Here is an 18,010-nt window from a genome sequence, read left to right as displayed (position 1 = left end):
TGCATAATCTAATTAATCAGCTCTAATATTGGTGGAAAATCTCACAGTGGCCTGTTTGTGGAAAAACTTCACTTCCCATAATGCCTTTCGCCGGTCTTATTTCCGGTCCTGCGCGGTTTCTGGAGCGGATTGGAACCCGGAGTCAGGATTCACTAAATGTGTAGACGTTTGGAAAACAGGTAATGACTTTATGCTAAACTTGTGAGGTAGTTCTATTCAAAATCATTGAACGAAATGCCCAAATGCTCCTCACTCAAATGTGCAGGAGCAATGAAAAGTGTGAGCGAAGCGAGTTTGTTGTGCTTTGCGCTTTCAAACGTTCTGGCTCCAGATGAGCGCTGCGTCTCCATTCCATCCGCCATGCCGATTGTTCTTTGTTACATTTGCATTGCTGAAAGAGAGCGAGCGCAGCCTGAGATCGGAGTTAAAACCCGGCTACAGTTTGAAATCTTCCCAAATCACGGATTCTGTCCGCGTCGGTCCGTATTGTACTCTTTCCCTGGCTGCTTACAGGCGTTTCATGCGCGGACAGCTCCCTGTTCTGCGTTGTGATTGTTGATCTTGGGAGCATCAACAAAATCTGTTGCATTGTGTAATAGGCTTTGTTGACTGACAGCAATGCAATGAACACGTTATAATGGAAAAGTGCATTGAAATGTTTTTTCACAATGGTTTTTGCATTTACACCTTAAGGACTTATGCTTTTATAACGTATTATTTAAAATAATGTTCTCCTTATACATACTAGATATGTACATATGTTTAGTCCAGATTTATAAAGTTATATTAAAAATATATTAAAAACCTAGTTCATGCCAAAATGCTTAAATACACCTGGTGAATGTTTTTTTTTTTTTTTTTAATTCACGTCTTTTTTTTCTATTCTTTTTTTTTTTGTGGAGCTTAAAAAATTTCTAGGTTGTGTAATGGTAAAACTGTATAAAAAAAGTCTCATTTAAAAGAGAAAAGAGAAATGCTAGCTTAAGTTTTTTGACATAGTATTTTAATATTACTATGTCTTTAAAAAGTACTTTGGTACTTTAATAATTACTAGATGGTAACTGAGCCTGATATTTTTTGAGTTATTAAATAATAGTTGTGAAAAATGGTTTAACATTTAACTAAGAACCTAACCCTGGGTTTAAGCCTAGTCCCAGACTAAAATGCATGTTTGAGCTGTTTTAACTGAAAGCATCTTGCACTGACATATCTTAAAATATGTATGTGCCATTGTTTTGGCTAAAAAATGTACACATGGGGCACATTTATACACATTTATACAAAGCTACTTAAATGCCCTAATTGAACTAAGTCTAAGCCCCGTCTGTGAAACTGGCCTACATGTTTTTAATTTAAAATTAAAAATGTTAAACCTATATATATATATATATATACACACACACATACACTGTCCAGCCTAAAACAAATTGGATTTTAATAGGCAAATACTTAAGAGACTATGACTGGATCAGTATTGCAGTGATTATTATGTTTCTAGCATGTTATATGTTTGGCAACAGTTCTTTTAACCCTTACAGATGGAGTGTGTAGCTTTTTTTTCTCAAACAACCATGTAGGAAGACACATCATGGCCATATTCCAGGATGACAAAGCCAAGAATCATCAGGCTTAAATTGTGAAAGAATGGTTGGAAGGGAGCATGAAGAATCATTTTCACACATGAATTGGCACATGTGAGTCCAGTCCTTAAATTCAGTGAAAGTCTTTGGGATGTGCTGGAGGAGACTTTACAGAGTGCTCTCCTCTTGCATTGTCAATACAAGATCTTGACCAAAAATTGATGCTCCTCTTAATGGAAATAAATGATGTGATGTTAAGAAATGAAAAGCTACACACTCCATCATTTAGGGTTAGAAGAACTGTTGCCAAACCTATAACATGCTAGAAACATAATAATCACAGCAATAAAGTATTTGCCTATTTAAATCCAAACGGCAACTTTTTATTTTAATATATATATTATATATATATATATATATATATAAAATATGGTGTCAATAAGGACAGCATGCCACAAATGAATGATGGAATGAAAAATTGTTACAGGTGTTTAAACTAATGTACATATTTTATGCACCATTTCTAGGCTGTCAGAATGGCAGAGCAGACACCAGATGAGTTTATTTGTAAGTATACAACTATAATCTCACGTGTTTATGAATTTGCATGCAACAATATTGTATCCTTATTGCTACTATCAAGCTTTTTTTGCTGTGTCCTTTTTTTTTATTTAAGTACATGGCATATAATTGCACGTGATTCTTTCATCTGTAGGGTGTGAGGACTGCGGGCAGTACCATGACTCTGAGTGTCCTGAGCTGGGGCCCATCGTCACGGTGAAGGACTCATTTGTTCTAAGTCGGGCACGGTGAGCATGAGTGGCTTTTGGCCAAATACTCTCAAAAAGGGTCTTGGCACTGCCTGAGCGTGCTGACCACAATTAGAATTTTGCAGTTTTCAAAGGACTCTGTCTTATGTTTATTATCAGTCTCTTTGTATGACTTTGTATTTCTTTTAATGAGAAATTCTTGTACTGTATGCTATAAATTCTTAGTGCCTTTGTGATATTTGTCGCAGAATTGTGTTATGACAATAACAGTTCGTAAAATCAGTTTTAATGCTTATGTATATGCAGTGCTGGACAGATTACTTGCAAATTGTAGTCCGTTACTGATTACAAATTCTATTACGAAAACTGTAGTTAGTAACGTAATGTAGATTACTCATTTTAGGTAATGTATTCTGATTACTTTTGGATTTATTTTGACCTAACTCGTTTATCACTTAGATTTGAATGGAATTATTGTGTATCATATTGATACATATTAAAAAAAAAAAAAAAACAGAGAAAGAAAATATTTTCCATTTTTGTTATCACAACATGAAATCCATTAAGCATTACATTATGCCAGGGTTTTCCAAATTGGGGTTAATGAAAGAACTGCAGGGGGATTTTGAGTTGATGAAAAGCTAATGATTAATTCATAAAGATATAAAATGAAAATGAATTTAAGTGAAAAATTTGTAAAAATTATTTAAGTATATAAAGTATATAAATTCTTAATTATTCCAAACTTTTGACTGCTAATATATTTGAAATTTTAACTTAAGAACATAATCACTGTCCATGTCTCAGGTCATCTTTACCAGACAGCTTGGAGATCAGGTCAGCTGAGGAGGGGAATGAAGGCGTGTTTGTGCTTCGACGACTGGTTAAGAGGACTCGATTTGGCCCTTTTGAGGCCAAGAGGGTTTCAAGCCTTCAAATTGAGGGAGCCTTTCCTTTAAAGGTAAACAATAGACCGTTAATATGTCACTCCTATCCAAATGGCCTATACTTAATGTTTTCTCTATTGTATATCTTAGATATTCCAAAAGGACGGCTCGGTGGTGTGTTTTGACATATCCAATGAAGACGACTGTAACTGGATGATGTTGGTTCGGCCTGCCACAGACCACAAACACCAAAATCTGACGGCCTACCAGCAAGATGATGATGTTTACTTTAATACATCACAGGTACATTGATGCTACACGTGACTTAGATTGTAAAATGAAGTTTATTTATTGCGGTGTTATTAAACTTCAAATGCCAATTTACTTGAATTATTCCTTCATTTTCTCCATTTCAGGATGTTCTGCCTGGAACAGAGTTGAGAGTCTGGTATGGAGCTTTTTATGCCAAAAAAATGGATCGGCCTGTTCTTAGGCCACCTTTACTTCCACCTCCACCAGGTATGTGTGTTTTAATGTATCTGTGCCGTGTGCAGTATACTTCTGCTGGGCGTAATTATCATTTTGCCTCTACAGAAATGGTGTCCAGCAAACCTGGAGTCCCTCTGTTGAAGGGGCCACCAACAGAAACCCTTCCTGTCCCAGACCAGCTGCTCTGCCAAACCCCAGCACCTGCCGCAGACCCACCTGTCCAGCAGATTGCAGAGGCGGTACCCCAAAACGACACGGTCAACGTTGCCCCCATTCCACCTGAGCCAACCAGAAAACAAGGCAGACCACGACGGACAAAAGCACAGAAAACTGCGCAGAGTGGACCAGCTGATTCCAGTCAAGGTGAGGTGGGAATTTCAGGGGTAAATAGTAGGGTTGTCAAAAGTACCGACTTCGTTACCAAGAAATTTTAAAAATGTGATGAGACCCTAGCATTTTGAGCATGGTTGAGCAGATTCTTAAACACCTCTGATTGGCCATTGTGTTCACGTGCTCATCAGATATGTCTGTGATTGGCTACAATGATAAACGCTTCAAAAACATGTTGTAAATAGACATAGATTACGCTCTTAACCGCTGAAATTGCTAGGGGGAAATGCTGGTATTGTCACATTTTTCAAATTTAAGTAGGCTACTGACGTGGTACCAAAGTCAGTACTTTTGACAACCCTAGTATATAGGGGTTTGACCTGCAAAGTAGGTTTTTAAAACACATTTTGCAGAGAATGAGCTTTATTTTTCACCTCTCGTCTAGCAGAATCCACTGTTCCTGCATCTGGTGAGCAGCCTCTCAGTACTGTGGCTCCTGATGTTCCCCTGTCTGTACTGGATGTCCAAGAGGTCATGGTTGCTGAAGACGGCCCACCACTCAAAACATCTCGGGTGACACGCTCCCCCATCTCCTCTGGGAAGTAAGAGCAAACTTTAGTTTGGGGTTTGTTTTATTGAAAGATAGAAAGAAATGAATACTAAGGATGCATTAAATTGATCAAAAGTGACAGTAAAGACATTTATAATGTCACAAAAGATTTCTATTTAAAAAAAAAATGCTGTGCTTTTGAACTTTATATTGATCAAGGAATCTTAAAAAATGCATCACATTTCCACAAAAATATTAACCAAATATTAAACCAAATTTTCAACGATATTAAGCAGCAGATGTTTTGCCATCACAGGAATAAATTACATTTTAAAATATATTAAAATAAAAAACAGGTATTTAAATTGTAATAATATTTCACAATAATAGTTTTTGCTCAAGTAAATGTAGCCTCGGTGAGCGTATGAAACTTCTTTCAAAAACATGAAAAAATCTTACTGACCACAAAATTTTTGAACAGTAGTGTAATTTCACTTCTTTTCATGGATCATTTCTTTATCCTGTTTTTCTGTTAGACCTGGTATAAGGAAACGATCTCTACGGCAGGGTGGCGATCATAAAAGAGTTTACCAGTGCTGCCTCTGCTGTAAGGTGTTTCAGAACAGCAGCAACCTCAACCGACACATCCGTTCCCATGGTAACTCTCCCATCATCCCTGGAAATAACTTATCACACTGCATAACAGCTTTTGAGGTTATTAGATGTCATTATTCAGCAATATGCTGAATAATTTTTATTTCATGATTTATTTCTAATATAAACTGTTTTCTTCACTTACAGGTGATAAGTGTTTTAAGTGTGATGAGTGCGACAAGATGTTTAGTCGAAAAGAGAGTCTTAAACAGCATATATCTTACAAACACAGCAAGAATGAGGTATGGCACATTTTTAACCAAACTTTTTTTACTGACTTTACTGTTTACTGTTAAAAATAGCATATTTTAAAATGTCGAGATGCTTTCATTTTACATGAATCTGTGTGACTTTGTATGTTGTATTTGTGTGTTTTCTTAGCCTGATATAGAGTATAGGTACAAATGTTCAAACTGTGAGAAATCCTTTCGAGTGGAAAATGCCTTAAGATTTCATAACTGCAGGACAGGTAAATAGGTTTCATTTTAATATTCATTCATTAAAATAATCTTAGCAAAATATTGCACAGTACTTTTCTGTGTTTTAGATTTATGGGGATGTATTCCAAAGCATTTACACAAATTTGCATAATAAATCATAATAATAATACTGTTACAACTACTACTAATAATAATTATTAATACTATTACTGATAATAATTATAATGTTTGTGTTTTATGAAAATGTATATTTTTAGTAGTATAATTTTTTTAATATATTATTGTATCATTGGTCAATTTACTTTTTTAGGGCTGTCGGTTTAATTCACTAGTTCAGTGTGATTAACAGACACGATTTGCAAAAACAGACATGCCAATTAATAAGGATATTATGTAATTAATAATTACATTAATTTCAATTATTAATTAATAATTAAATGAACTACAATAAGATTTCATTTGTATAGATGTTAATCTTAATATTTACTACTACGTTTTTAAGATCAAAAGTAAAATTAATGCACTGTGAACTATCATGAACATATTTTATAACTAACATTAACAAAGGTTAATAAATGCTATAAAAATATATTACTCATTGTTAGTTTATGTTAGTTAATGCATTAACTGTTAACAAATGAGACCTTATTGCAAAGTGTTACCAGTTTTACAATTCATGTATTTTATAACTTGAATTATAATACATGCCTTTAGAAATAAAATTTCCAAATTGTATAAATGAATACAGTATGTATTTGACAGCATGCACAACATCTATTTTGTATGTTTTCCTCTTGTTGCAGATGACAAAACATTCCAGTGTGAGATATGTTCAAGGTTTTTCTCCACTAACAGTAATTTGTCCAAGCACAAGAAGAAACACGGAGAGAAACTGTACGCGTGTGAGATCTGCAATAAGATGTTTTACCGCAAAGATGTCATGCAGGACCACCAGAGGCGGCATGTTGTTGGTGAGTTACGAACGTTACAGCTTCAAATAAATTATTTGATTTGGTTTTTCAGATAAAACAAGAAAACACTCTGTGCACATGTAGAATTTTCATATAAAGTCATTTGGAAAGTTAAAAATGGCAGGTAAAGTCTGTTTATCTAATCAGTAAATAAACACAAACATCTGCTCTACTTGAGTTCTCCATTTCTACGCCTCATTAACTTTTGCCCTTCTCCGTAGGTAAAGATCATCAACCATTATGTCACTTCCTTTGTGTGTGCACTAATGGCTTCCACCACCCATTGCTTTTCCACAGGCCCGAAAAACATGAAACGAGAGGAGCTTGAAGCGAACGGGGAGGAGGGAAGCAAATACAGAAAGGAGCCTTCGGCGTGTCCAATTTGTGGAAAGGTGGTGTTCCTAGACCAAGTACACCATATTTGTTGTTCATATCAGATCTGTGCAGAATAATAAACAAATAACTTTTTATTCAAGGTGTTTTCCTGTCGGAGTAACATGAACAAACACTTACTAACCCACGGGGACAAGAAATATACCTGTGAGATCTGTGGCCGCAGGTTCTTCCGTGTGGACGTCCTGAGAGATCACATCCATGTTCACTTTAAGGTGAGGAATAGTGGCATGTGAAACTTATAAAGTGATTGGTGGGTCAACTGAATGAATAGTTGACTAGTCAGCCTGAAGGAAGTTCTGAATAAATAGGGTCCACTGGCTCCCATTAAAGACATTTTTGTTAAGGGGCATTCACATGCTTAAAAAATTAGTTAGCTAGTTGAGCATCATGACTAATCTAAAGAGTGATAATAAGTTATGGTGTACTCTAATTAAGTTCCAAAACCATCTCCTTCAGGACATCGCCTTAATGGACGAGCAGGAAAGAGAGGACTTCATTAAGAAGATTGGCATCTCTATGGAGGAGAGTGATGACAGTTCTGATGAGGAAGATGAGAAGAACGATCCTGAACATCACAAATACAGCTGCAAGAAATGTCAGGTAAAGTTGGAGCTAATGTCAGTAATGATTATTACTTTAAATTTTCTGCCTTCTGATGTTATTTTATGTATGATATATATATATATATAATACGCACTTACCAGCCACTTTATTATGTACACTTTGCTGGTACCGGATTGGAACCCTTTTTCCTTCAGAACTGCCTTAAAGTTGCCCTAGAATTAAAAATTGAATTTATCTAGGCATAGTTGAATAACAAGAGTTCAGTACATGGAAATGACATACAGTGAGTCTCAAACCATTGTTTCCTCCTTCTTATATAAATCTCATTTGTTTAAAAGACCTCCGAAGAACAGGCAAATCTCAACATAACACCGACTGTTACGTAACAGTCGGGATCATTAATATGCATGCCCCAATATTTGCATATGCCAGCCCATGTTCACGGCATTACACAAGCCAGTATTACCGTCTGGAGCTGCACAGCTGAATCATCAGACTAGGTAAGCAAGCAAGAACAACAGCGAAAAATGGCAGATGGAGCAATAATAACTGACATGATCCATGATATCATGATATTTTTAGTGATATTTGTAAACTGTCTTTCTAAATGTTTTGTTAGCATGTTGCTAATGTACTGTTAAATGTGGTTAAAGTTACCATTGTTTCTTACTGTATTCACGGAGACAAGAGCCGTCACTATTTTCATTTTTAAACACTTGCAGTCTGTATAATTCATAAACACAACTTCATTCTTTATAAATCTCTCCAACAGTGTAGCATTAGCCGTTAGCCACGGAGCATAGCCTCAAATTCATTCAGAATCAAATGTAAACATCCAAATAGATACAATACTCACATAATCCGATGTATGCATGCAGCATGCATGACGAACACTTTGTAAAGATCCATTTTGAGGGTTATATTAGCTGTGTGAACTTTATGCTGTTCAAGGCAAGCGCAAGCTCTGTGGGCGGAAAGCACGAGAATTTAAAGGGGCCGCAACATGAATCGGCGCATTTGTAATTATGCCTCAAAATAGGCAGTTAAAAAAATAAATTAAAAAAAATCTATGGGGTATTTTGAGCTGAAACTTTACAGACACATTCAGGGGACACCTTAGACTTATATTACATCTTGTAAAAAAACGTTCGATGGCACCTTTAATTCTTCATGGCATAGGTTAAATAAGGTTCTGGAAACATTCCTCAGAGATTTTAGTCCCTGTTGACATGATAGCATCATGCAGTAGCTGCAGATTTGTCGGCTTCACCTCTATGATCTCCCGTTCCACCACATCCCAAAGGTGCTCTATTGGATTGAGATCTGGTGACTATGGAGGCCATTTGAGTATAGTGAACTCATGTTCTGGAAACCACTTTGAGATGATTTGAGCTTTGTGACATGGTGTGTTATCCTGCTGGAAGTAGCCATCAGAAGATGGCCGTTCACCATCTCCGGCCACTGTGGTCATAAAGGGAGGGGCATGGTCAGCAACAATACTCAGGTAGGCTGTGGTGTTTAAATGATGCTCAGTTGTACTAAGGGGGCCCAAAGTGTGCCAAGAAAATATCCCCCACACCATTACACCACCACCAGCAGCTTGAACCGTTGATACAAGGCAGGATGGATCCATGCTTTCTTGCTGTTTACGCCAAATTCTGACCCTACCATCTAAATGACGCAGCAGTAATAGAGACTCATCAGACCAGACAACGTTTTTCCAGTTTTCTGTTGTCCAATCTTGGTGAGCCCATCCGAATTGTAGCCTCAGTTTCCTGTTCTTAGCTGACAGGAGTGGCACCCGGTGTCTGCTGTAGCCCATCTGCTTCACGGTTTGACATGTTGTGCGTTCAGAGATGCTCTTCTGCAGACCTCGGTTGAAACGAGTGGTTATTTGAGTTACTGTTGCCTTTCTATCAGCTCAAGCCAGTCTGGCCGTTCTCTTCTGACCTCTAGCATCATCAAGGCATTTTTGCCCACAGAACTACCGCTCGGACCATTCTCTGTAAACCCTAGAGGTGGTTGTGTGTGAAAATCACAGTAGATCAGCAGTTTCTGAAATACTCAGACCAGTCCATCTGGCAACAACAAACAAGCCTCATTCAAAGTCACTTAAAGGTGCCCTAGTACGTTTTTTTACAAGATGTAATATAAGTCTAAGGTGCCCCCTGAATGTGTCTGTGAAGTTTCAGCTCAAAATACCCCATAAATTTGTTTTAATTAATTTTTTTAACTGCCTATTTTGGGGCATCATTAAATATGCACCGATTCAGGCTGCTGCCCCTTTAATTGCTCGCGCTCCCCACCCCCGGAGCTCGCGACTCTATATACATTGCATAAACAAAGTTCACACAGCTAATATAACCCTCAAAATGGATCTTTACAAAGTGTTCGTCATGCATGCTGCATGCATACATCGGATCATGTGAGTATTGTATTTATTTGGATGTTTACATTTGATTCTGAATGAGTTTGAGGCTGTGCTTCGTGGCTAAAGTTAACATTACACACTGTTGGAGAGATTTATAAAGAATGAAGTTGTGTTTATGAATTATACAGACTGCAAGTGTTTAAAAATGAAAATAGCGACGGCTCTTGTCTCCGTGAATACAGTAAGAAACGATGGTAACTTTAACCACATTTAACAGTACATTAGCAACATGCTAACGAAACATTTAGAAAGACAATTTACAAATATCACTAAAAATATCATGGTATCATGGATCATGTCAGTTTTTATTGCTCCATCTGCCATTTTTCGCTATTGTCTTTGCTTGCTTACCTAGTCTGATGATTCAGCTGTGCACAGATCCAGACGTCCTGCCCTTGTCTAATGCCTTGAATATGGGCTGGCATATGCAAAAGTTGGGGGCGTACATATTAATGATCCCGACTGTTACGTAACAGTTGGTGTTATGTTGAGATTCGCCTGTTCTTCGGAGGTCTTTTAAACAAATGAGATTTACATAAGAAGGAGGAAACAATGGAGTTTGAGACTCACTGTATGTCATTTCCATGTACTGAACTCGTTATTCAACTATGCCGAGGTAAATTCAATTTTCCATTCTATGGCACCTTTAAATCACCTTTCTTCCCCATTCTGATGCTCAGTTTGAAATTCAGCAAATCGTCTTGACAATGTCTACATGCCTAAATGCACTTTGCTGTCATGTGATTGGCTGATTAGATATTTATGTTAACGAGCCGTTAAACAGGTGTACCTAATGAAGTGTCCAGTGAGTGGATATATTTATAAATATATATTTATATACTATATATATATATTTTTTTTTCTTTTAAAAATTGAGTACCCATCACCATTTATTTATTGCTGCAAAGACCTTCACGTTTAATGCAAGAATTAAAATACAGTAAAAATCTAGGTAAAAAAAAATCAGTGTATGTTTTGATATTTATTTATTCATTTGTATGCACCACTATATGAACAATAAATAGTAATAAACAGCAATATTTACCTACATATATTTCCACTAAAACATTTTATATAAAAAAAATACACATAAATGTATAGACTTTTTTGAGCGGGGCCATTAACAAATCGTTAAATCACTTAATTGAAATTTAATTGGTTCACAGAAACATTTCATTGGTAAATAAAAAGTACATTAAAATCATTGTGACTTTCATGATGTTGCTTAATCTTTTATTGCCAGCAAAATCATTTATTTACGCACCATTAACATTCATTCTCTCTCTTCACCACTTTTTACCTAACCCTAACTTCATCAGGTGACATTCGCCAAGGGTCGTGACTACTTGAAACACATAATGGACATGCATAAGGAAAAAGGTTACAACTGCACCATGTGCAACCGCCGTTTTGCTCTGAAGGCCACGTACAACGCTCACCTGGTCATCCACCGAGACCACCTGCCCGATCCTGCAGTGCAGAAGTAAGACAGGCAGATTGGATTTAAAATATTTGCTTCTTCATGAAGCTTTTGAAAGACATTTAAGATTCTTTTTTTGCAGGAAAGTTAAATGCCATTACTTTCTTCACAGATACATTCATCCATGTGACATGTGCGGACGGATCTTCAACAGCATCGGCAACCTGGAGAGGCACAAAATCATCCACACAGGTGAGTCTTAATACTACAAGTGTAGCACACAGGTAGAAAAATAGATATTATGCTCTGAGATGAACAACGTCTATGATTTTTTTAAGTATTTAATTACTTAAATTTTAGACAAGGCTTAATTAAAAGTGATAAACCCTCTGGCCGCTGCAGGAGTGAAAAGCCATTGCTGTGATCAGTGTGGAAAGTCCTTCGCCAGGAAAGACATGCTAAAGGAACATCTGAGAGTCCATGACAACGTCAGAGACTTCCTGTGTGCAGAGTGTGGGAAAGGTGCAGACATTTATCCATCCCATAATACACCTTGCATCAGTTTTAACTGGATGTGTACATAAATGCATCTTTGTTTTCCAGGCATGAAGACAAAACATGCTCTACGGCATCATATGAAGCTGCACAAAGGAATTAAAGAATACGAATGTAAAGAGTGTAACCGCAAATTTGCCCAGAAAGTCAACATGCTGAAGCATTACAAAAGACACACAGGTGAGAATCATATACTGTGATGTTACATATGATACACATTACAAAAAATGACTCAAAATATAATAATGTTTTCCTTCAGGCACAAAGGACTTCATGTGTGAACTGTGCGGAAAGACGTTTAGTGAGAGAAACACAATGGAGACGCACAAGCTTATCCATACAGGTACAGGTGACTAAAATATTACACAGAGTTTGGTTTAATTACAGTAAAACAGTTTAATATATTTACTCTCATCTTTCTCACTTTTGCAGTTGGAAAGACATTTTCTTGCTCCGTCTGTGACAAGAAGTATGTGACGCAGTATATGCTGCAGAAACACATGCAGTTGACCCATGAGAAGGTGGAGGCTCAGAGCTGCCACCTGTGCGGCACCAAAGTCTCCACACGAGCCTCCATGAACCGCCACATGCGCCGGAAACATCCCGAGGTGAGAAACAACCACACACTTCCAGGGTTAATGATGTTACTGAGTAAAATATTTGTTGAAAATGTTTTTCTTTTGATATTGTCTATGATAATTAAGATGAAAATGACAAATAATGATAATTCACTTATTTTAATTAAAACACAATATGTAATGTGATGCAAAAAATATCATGACAAGATATTAATGATGCACTAACAATGACAGAGAAGAAAAATGTAGAAAAAAATTATTATTTTTCACATTTAAATTAAATAAATGTTTAAATAAATAAACTATACATTTTTCAAAATAACTATTTGTAAATTTTCATCAAATAAATATTGTTTTTGTGTAAATTCCATGCTATTTTAGTCAGAGTAAACTGGACTAAAATAAAATTAATCAATTCATTAAAGTGAAAAAGTAATGTATATAAAATCCCAAAATATTGACTGAATTTAAAGGACATTTTCATTTCATTTACGGAGCCCCACACATGACATGCGGCCAAAAAAAAAAAAAAATATAAATATATATATATATATATATATATATATATATATATATATATCTCGTGGCCATGAATTAAGAATTCATTCTCTCGTTTTAGTAAATAGTGGCCACAAATTAAGAATTTGTTTCCATGACTTATTAATTTGTTCCCTCGTTATAGTAAATCGTGGCCACATTGAACTAATTCGTTCCCTCGTTTTGACTGAACTAAAACAATGAAACAGAATGTTATATTGTGTGCACTGTTTACTTTAAATGAGGGAACTAATTGGCAAAACATGCTGACGTATTAGTAAGTTGTGGGAACTAATTGTTAATTTGTGGCCACAATATTTTTTGTCCTCATGTCATGTGCAGGACTTATTCCATATTCCATTTTTTGATCACACCTTTAAGATGTTTGAGCTTATGGAAAGCCATATGTCTAAGCTTTGTGTGATCTTTCAGATTGTGGCTGTACGATTGGGTGACTTTGATCTTCAAGAACCATCAACAGTCGACGCCTCTACCATTAGTATCGCACAGGTTTGTCTTTTAACAGCCTGTATTGCATGATGATAGAGAATGAAAATTAAAGGGTTAGTTCACCCAAAAATGAAAATTCTGTCCTTTATTACTCACCCTCATGGCGTTCCACACCCGTAAGACCCTCGTTAATCTTCAGAACACAAATTAAGATATTTTTGTGGAAATCTGATTGCTCAGTGAGGCCTCCATAGCCAGCAATGAATCAGTTCATCAGAGTGAGTAAATCAGTTCATGTGAGTACAGTGGTTCAATATTAATATTATAAAGCGACAAGAATATTTTGATGCGCCAAAAAAACACAATAATGACTTATATAGTGATGGCCGATTTCAAAACACTGCTTCAGGAAGCTTCGGAAGCGTTATGAAACAGCGTGATAGTGAGGATAGTGTGGCATGAGAGATGTTTCTTCTACATTTTTGGTCTTTATTAGATAGGATAGTGTAGATGAGACAGGAAGCACAGATGCTCTATATATGTCCACAAGGCTATTGCTCTGACAAGAGAGACATTTCAATGTGTTTTTTTCATTATTTGGTTTCTGTTTGTTCTCTCTGTTGTTCAGCCCTCTCTGACTCTGGAGAAAGGCTCTCTTGCTTCGGAAAAAGTCTCCAGGAACTCCAATCCCTCCAAGAAGAGGGCAAAACTCCTGCCTCATGAGCCTGAGCTGTCTGATTCAGACGAGTACGCTGACTTCACCAGCAGAACCACTGAGTTCTCGACCACCGTGGGAGATGAAACCAACTCTGCTGTGCAGAGCATTCAGCAGGTTCGTTTCATCAGAAATGATCTCTTAGCATTTCACCATTCAAAAGATTGGGGTCAGTACAATTTTTTTTTTTTTTTTTTATTGAAATGAAAACTTTTATTCAACAAGGAAGCATTAAATTGATCAAAAGTGACAAATGTTACAAAAGATTTGTATTTTAAAATAAATGGTGTGCTTTTAAACTTTCTGTTCATCAAATAATCCTGAAAAACAAATGCTGAAAATTCAGCTTTACCATCACAGGAATAATTACATTTTAAAATATATTCAAATTGTAATAATATTTCACAATATCCCTGTTTTTACTGTATTTTTTGATAATATACGTAATTTCATCCTTGGTGAGCATAAGAGACTTTTACCAACCCCAAACTTTTGAACGGTAGTGGAACGTAAAACTGAACGCTAAAATCAGTCGTGTAAAATTCTAAAAGTGAGCTTAGGCATCACAGCATTATAATATGTATATAGTATGATATAGTATGTGTATAGTACGATGTATGCAAACAGTATGAAAATTCATTTATTATTCATTTCATTTATTAAAGATTATTTTTAAAAGTGCTATTAAATTATTAGTGTTTTAAAGACTTATTATAAGTGAGTTATAGTAAAGGTTATCTAAAGAAAAAATAGAGGAGCATGAGCATGCTCAATTAAAAAACAGTACTTTTACATTTAAAAAGCTCTAACATTGTCTGATAACCGTTATGGTGCCACTATGTACATTATGGTACCAATATGTACTGAACAACAGGCAAGGCAGTGTCTTCTCAAAAAAAAAAAAAATAAAATAAAAATAAATAAATATATATCGGTATTATAAAAATAAAACAATGCAAAAATTACAAAAAGTGTAAAAGTCACATTTACTTTTTATAAAGTAACACTGTCCAACAACGACACCAGAAGCTTGCCTCCCCTGAGCCCATTGATTTTTAACAGACCCCCCCAAAGTACACCACTGCTGCACAGTATCCCTAGATCCAATCAATTGCTGATGGATAAAATCAAATTTTTTTTTTTCTTGTTGAATATTTTGTTTCACCTTGAAATCACAGAAGCAAAATGGGTTGCAAATGCCATTTCATGAACTTTAAAACCAACAGATATTTCAGTTTGGTTGTGCATTTGATTTTAGGTGTTGCTTCATTCAGTTATATTGAATAATCTCCTCCGTCAAATGCACACACACAGGTGGTAGTGTTGGCGGACCCCAGCGCCCCTCCAGCCCCCTCCAGCTCGGTCAGTTTAACCAATATCACTGTGACCCCCATCACCACACCCGCTCCCGCCCAGTTCAGCAGCCTGCAGCCTGTCGCCGTCAGCCACCTCACTCCGAGCGATCGGCCCCTCACCCTGGACAGCTCCATCCTCACCGTGACCTTCGATGCCGTCAGCGGTTCAGCCATGCTGCACAACCGTCCAGCTGATCTCCAGTCAGAGGCGGTGGGATCCACGGGGACCGCGGCTCCACAATCAGTGGCGCATTTCATCAACCTCACTACCTTCGTCAACCCGATCTCCCACCAACTGGAACAGCCCGCTTTAACCTGGAGGCCCGTCACACCGGCTGATGGAGATCATGCGACCACCATAGATGACACCCAGACGGATGTTCAGCCCACTCAGGCACCACCGGAGCAGCCACAACCACTGCCAGAACAAAGGCATCAGATTCAGCCGCAAGTCACGGGACCTCCTCAACAACAAACCACTGCTGCACCGCAGATGTTCAGCTACTGAGAAATGAAGTGTACGATGTAATTTACAGCTAAGGTCCCTTTTTGGAAATTGGACCAATATGATGAAAGTTAATAATTGAGCACTTCTCGTAGTTGAAAATACGACTGTGACTGTAAGGGCAGCACGCGCCTTTTGTTCGAATTTATGAAAAACCAGTAGACAATTTCAACAAATCATTAAGATGCTGAATATATTTTTTTTATGAATGCATGAAATGTCTGGTTATGAATTAAGAAAAAACAGGGACCTTAGTTTTTCAAAATGATAACTAAAATTATATTTGTTGTTTAATGTAATTCTGTAGCACCTGTGGAGTGATGATGTCAAAAAGAATGAATCTATAGAAATGCAATACATGGATATATTGTATTGTGAGTGCTAACTGGAAATATTTTCTATTTTTTCTTTCTTTTTTTCAAGAAAAATGGGTTGTCCTTCCAATAAATGCATGTACAGACTTGGACTCTCAAATGTGTTGAACTTGTATTAATGGATAGGCTATAAAATTAAACAAATTATTTCAGTAAACAGTTTTACTAATAAAAACATTAAATGTGAAATTTATTATATAAAATAAATATATCCACCAATAACATTACATTAAAAAAATGTCAAATATCAAATACCAGCATGTAGTGTCATATCCCTTGATCCCTTGATTCACCCAAAAATGAAAATTCTGTCATTTATTACTCACCCTCATGCCGTTCCACACCCGTAAGACCTTCGTAAATCTTCGGAACACAAATTAAGATATTTTTGTTGAAATCCGATGACTCAGTGAGGCCTCTATTGCCAGCAATGACATTTCCTCTCTCAAGATCCATATTTAAATCAGTTCATGTGAGTATAGTGGTTCAATATTAATATATAAAGAGACGAGAATATTTTTGGTGCCCCAAAAAAACAAAATAACGACTTATTTAGTGATGGCAGATTTCAAAACACTGCTTCATGAAGTTTCGGAGCACAAATGAATCAGCGTATCGAATCATGATTCGGATCGCGTGTCAAACCGCCAAACTGCTGAAATCACGTGACTTTGGCGCTCCTAACAGCAGATTCGATACACTGATTAATTTATGCTCCGATGCTACCTGAAGCATTGTTTTGAAATCGGCCATCACTAAAAAAGTCGTTATTTTGTTTGTTTGTTCTTAATGGCACACCAAAAATATTCTCGTCCCTTTATAATATTAATATTGAACCACTGTACTCACATGAACCGATTTAAATATGTTTTTAGTACCTTTATGGATCTTAGGAGAGGAAATGTCATTGCTCCCTATGAAGGCCTCACGGAGCCATCGGATTTCAACAAAAATATCTTAATTTGTGTTCCGAAGATTAACGAAGGTCTTACAGGTGTGGAACTGCGCCAAGGGTGAGTAATAAATGACAGAATTTTCATTTTTGGGTGAACTAACCCTTTCAATTTTATTAATTTATTTGTGTGTATTTATACAGATATCATTGTGAGGGCTGGTTTGAGTTTTAGACCATCGAGGTGAGGACCAAGAGAGTAAAGAGAGGACATTTTTGCTGGTCCTCACTTTCTGAAAGCCCTTGGGTCAAGACTTGGTTTTAGGGATTAAGGTTATAATTGGGTAGGTTTAGGGTAAGGGTTCATGTTAGGCACTCAGTTGTGATGGGTAATGAGCTAAAGATTGCACTGTGTTAGTGAATGTCCTCTCAAAGACGAGTGTGTGTGAGAGAGAATCATTTTGGCGTAAACGGTTACGTTACGTTGTTTGTAAATTTTCTGCTGACGCTCCAAACCGTTAGGGGCGCTAACAGCTCGAACTTTCTCCCTAAGTCATTCGCTCACAA

At 36.7% G+C, this 18,010-nt stretch overlaps 1 protein-coding gene across 4 annotated transcripts; it reads left to right on the top strand.

Moving 5' to 3' along the window:
* Nucleotides 1-45: 45 nt before the first annotated feature.
* Nucleotides 46-16,643, top strand: prdm15 (PR domain containing 15). Of its 4 annotated transcripts, none has more exons than XM_048180835.1 (24): nucleotides 46-179; nucleotides 2,108-2,147; nucleotides 2,296-2,389; nucleotides 3,158-3,311; nucleotides 3,388-3,540; nucleotides 3,654-3,756; nucleotides 3,832-4,089; nucleotides 4,502-4,658; nucleotides 5,143-5,264; nucleotides 5,408-5,502; nucleotides 5,642-5,729; nucleotides 6,504-6,671; nucleotides 6,969-7,063; nucleotides 7,148-7,279; nucleotides 7,524-7,667; nucleotides 11,382-11,545; nucleotides 11,655-11,734; nucleotides 11,885-12,004; nucleotides 12,086-12,217; nucleotides 12,297-12,380; nucleotides 12,470-12,645; nucleotides 13,585-13,662; nucleotides 14,231-14,434; nucleotides 15,632-16,643. In XM_048180835.1, the coding sequence occupies exons 2-24, from the start codon at nucleotides 2,117-2,119 to the stop codon at nucleotides 16,178-16,180; spliced, it is 3,381 nt and encodes a 1,126-aa protein (XP_048036792.1). In that variant the 5' UTR covers nucleotides 46-179; nucleotides 2,108-2,116; the 3' UTR covers nucleotides 16,181-16,643. The 4 variants fall into 4 exon arrangements, with proteins under 4 accessions (XP_048036792.1, XP_048036790.1, XP_048036791.1 ...); XM_048180833.1 differs by having other exon boundaries at nucleotides 159-179; nucleotides 4,505-4,658; XM_048180836.1 differs by lacking the exon at nucleotides 46-179 and adding an exon at nucleotides 1,639-1,694.
* The last annotated feature ends 1,367 nt before the right edge of the window (nucleotides 16,644-18,010 follow it).

Source organism: Megalobrama amblycephala, linkage group LG2, assembly GCF_018812025.1.
Source record: "Megalobrama amblycephala isolate DHTTF-2021 linkage group LG2, ASM1881202v1, whole genome shotgun sequence".
Lineage (NCBI taxonomy): Eukaryota > Metazoa > Chordata > Actinopteri > Cypriniformes > Xenocyprididae > Megalobrama > Megalobrama amblycephala.
Note: the sequence above shows the minus strand (reverse complement) of the source record. Positions and strands in the feature narration are given on the sequence as shown.

Coding starts and splice junctions, on each gene's coding strand:
- prdm15 (XM_048180835.1), top strand. CDS start 2,117: ATGGCAGAGCAGACACCAGATGAGTTTATTT. Junction 4,090..4,501: donor ACCAGCTGATTCCAGTCAAG/GTGAGGTGGGAA, acceptor CCTCTCGTCTAG/CAGAATCCACTGTTCCTGCA. Junction 12,646..13,584: donor TGCGCCGGAAACATCCCGAG/GTGAGAAACAAC, acceptor GTGATCTTTCAG/ATTGTGGCTGTACGATTGGG.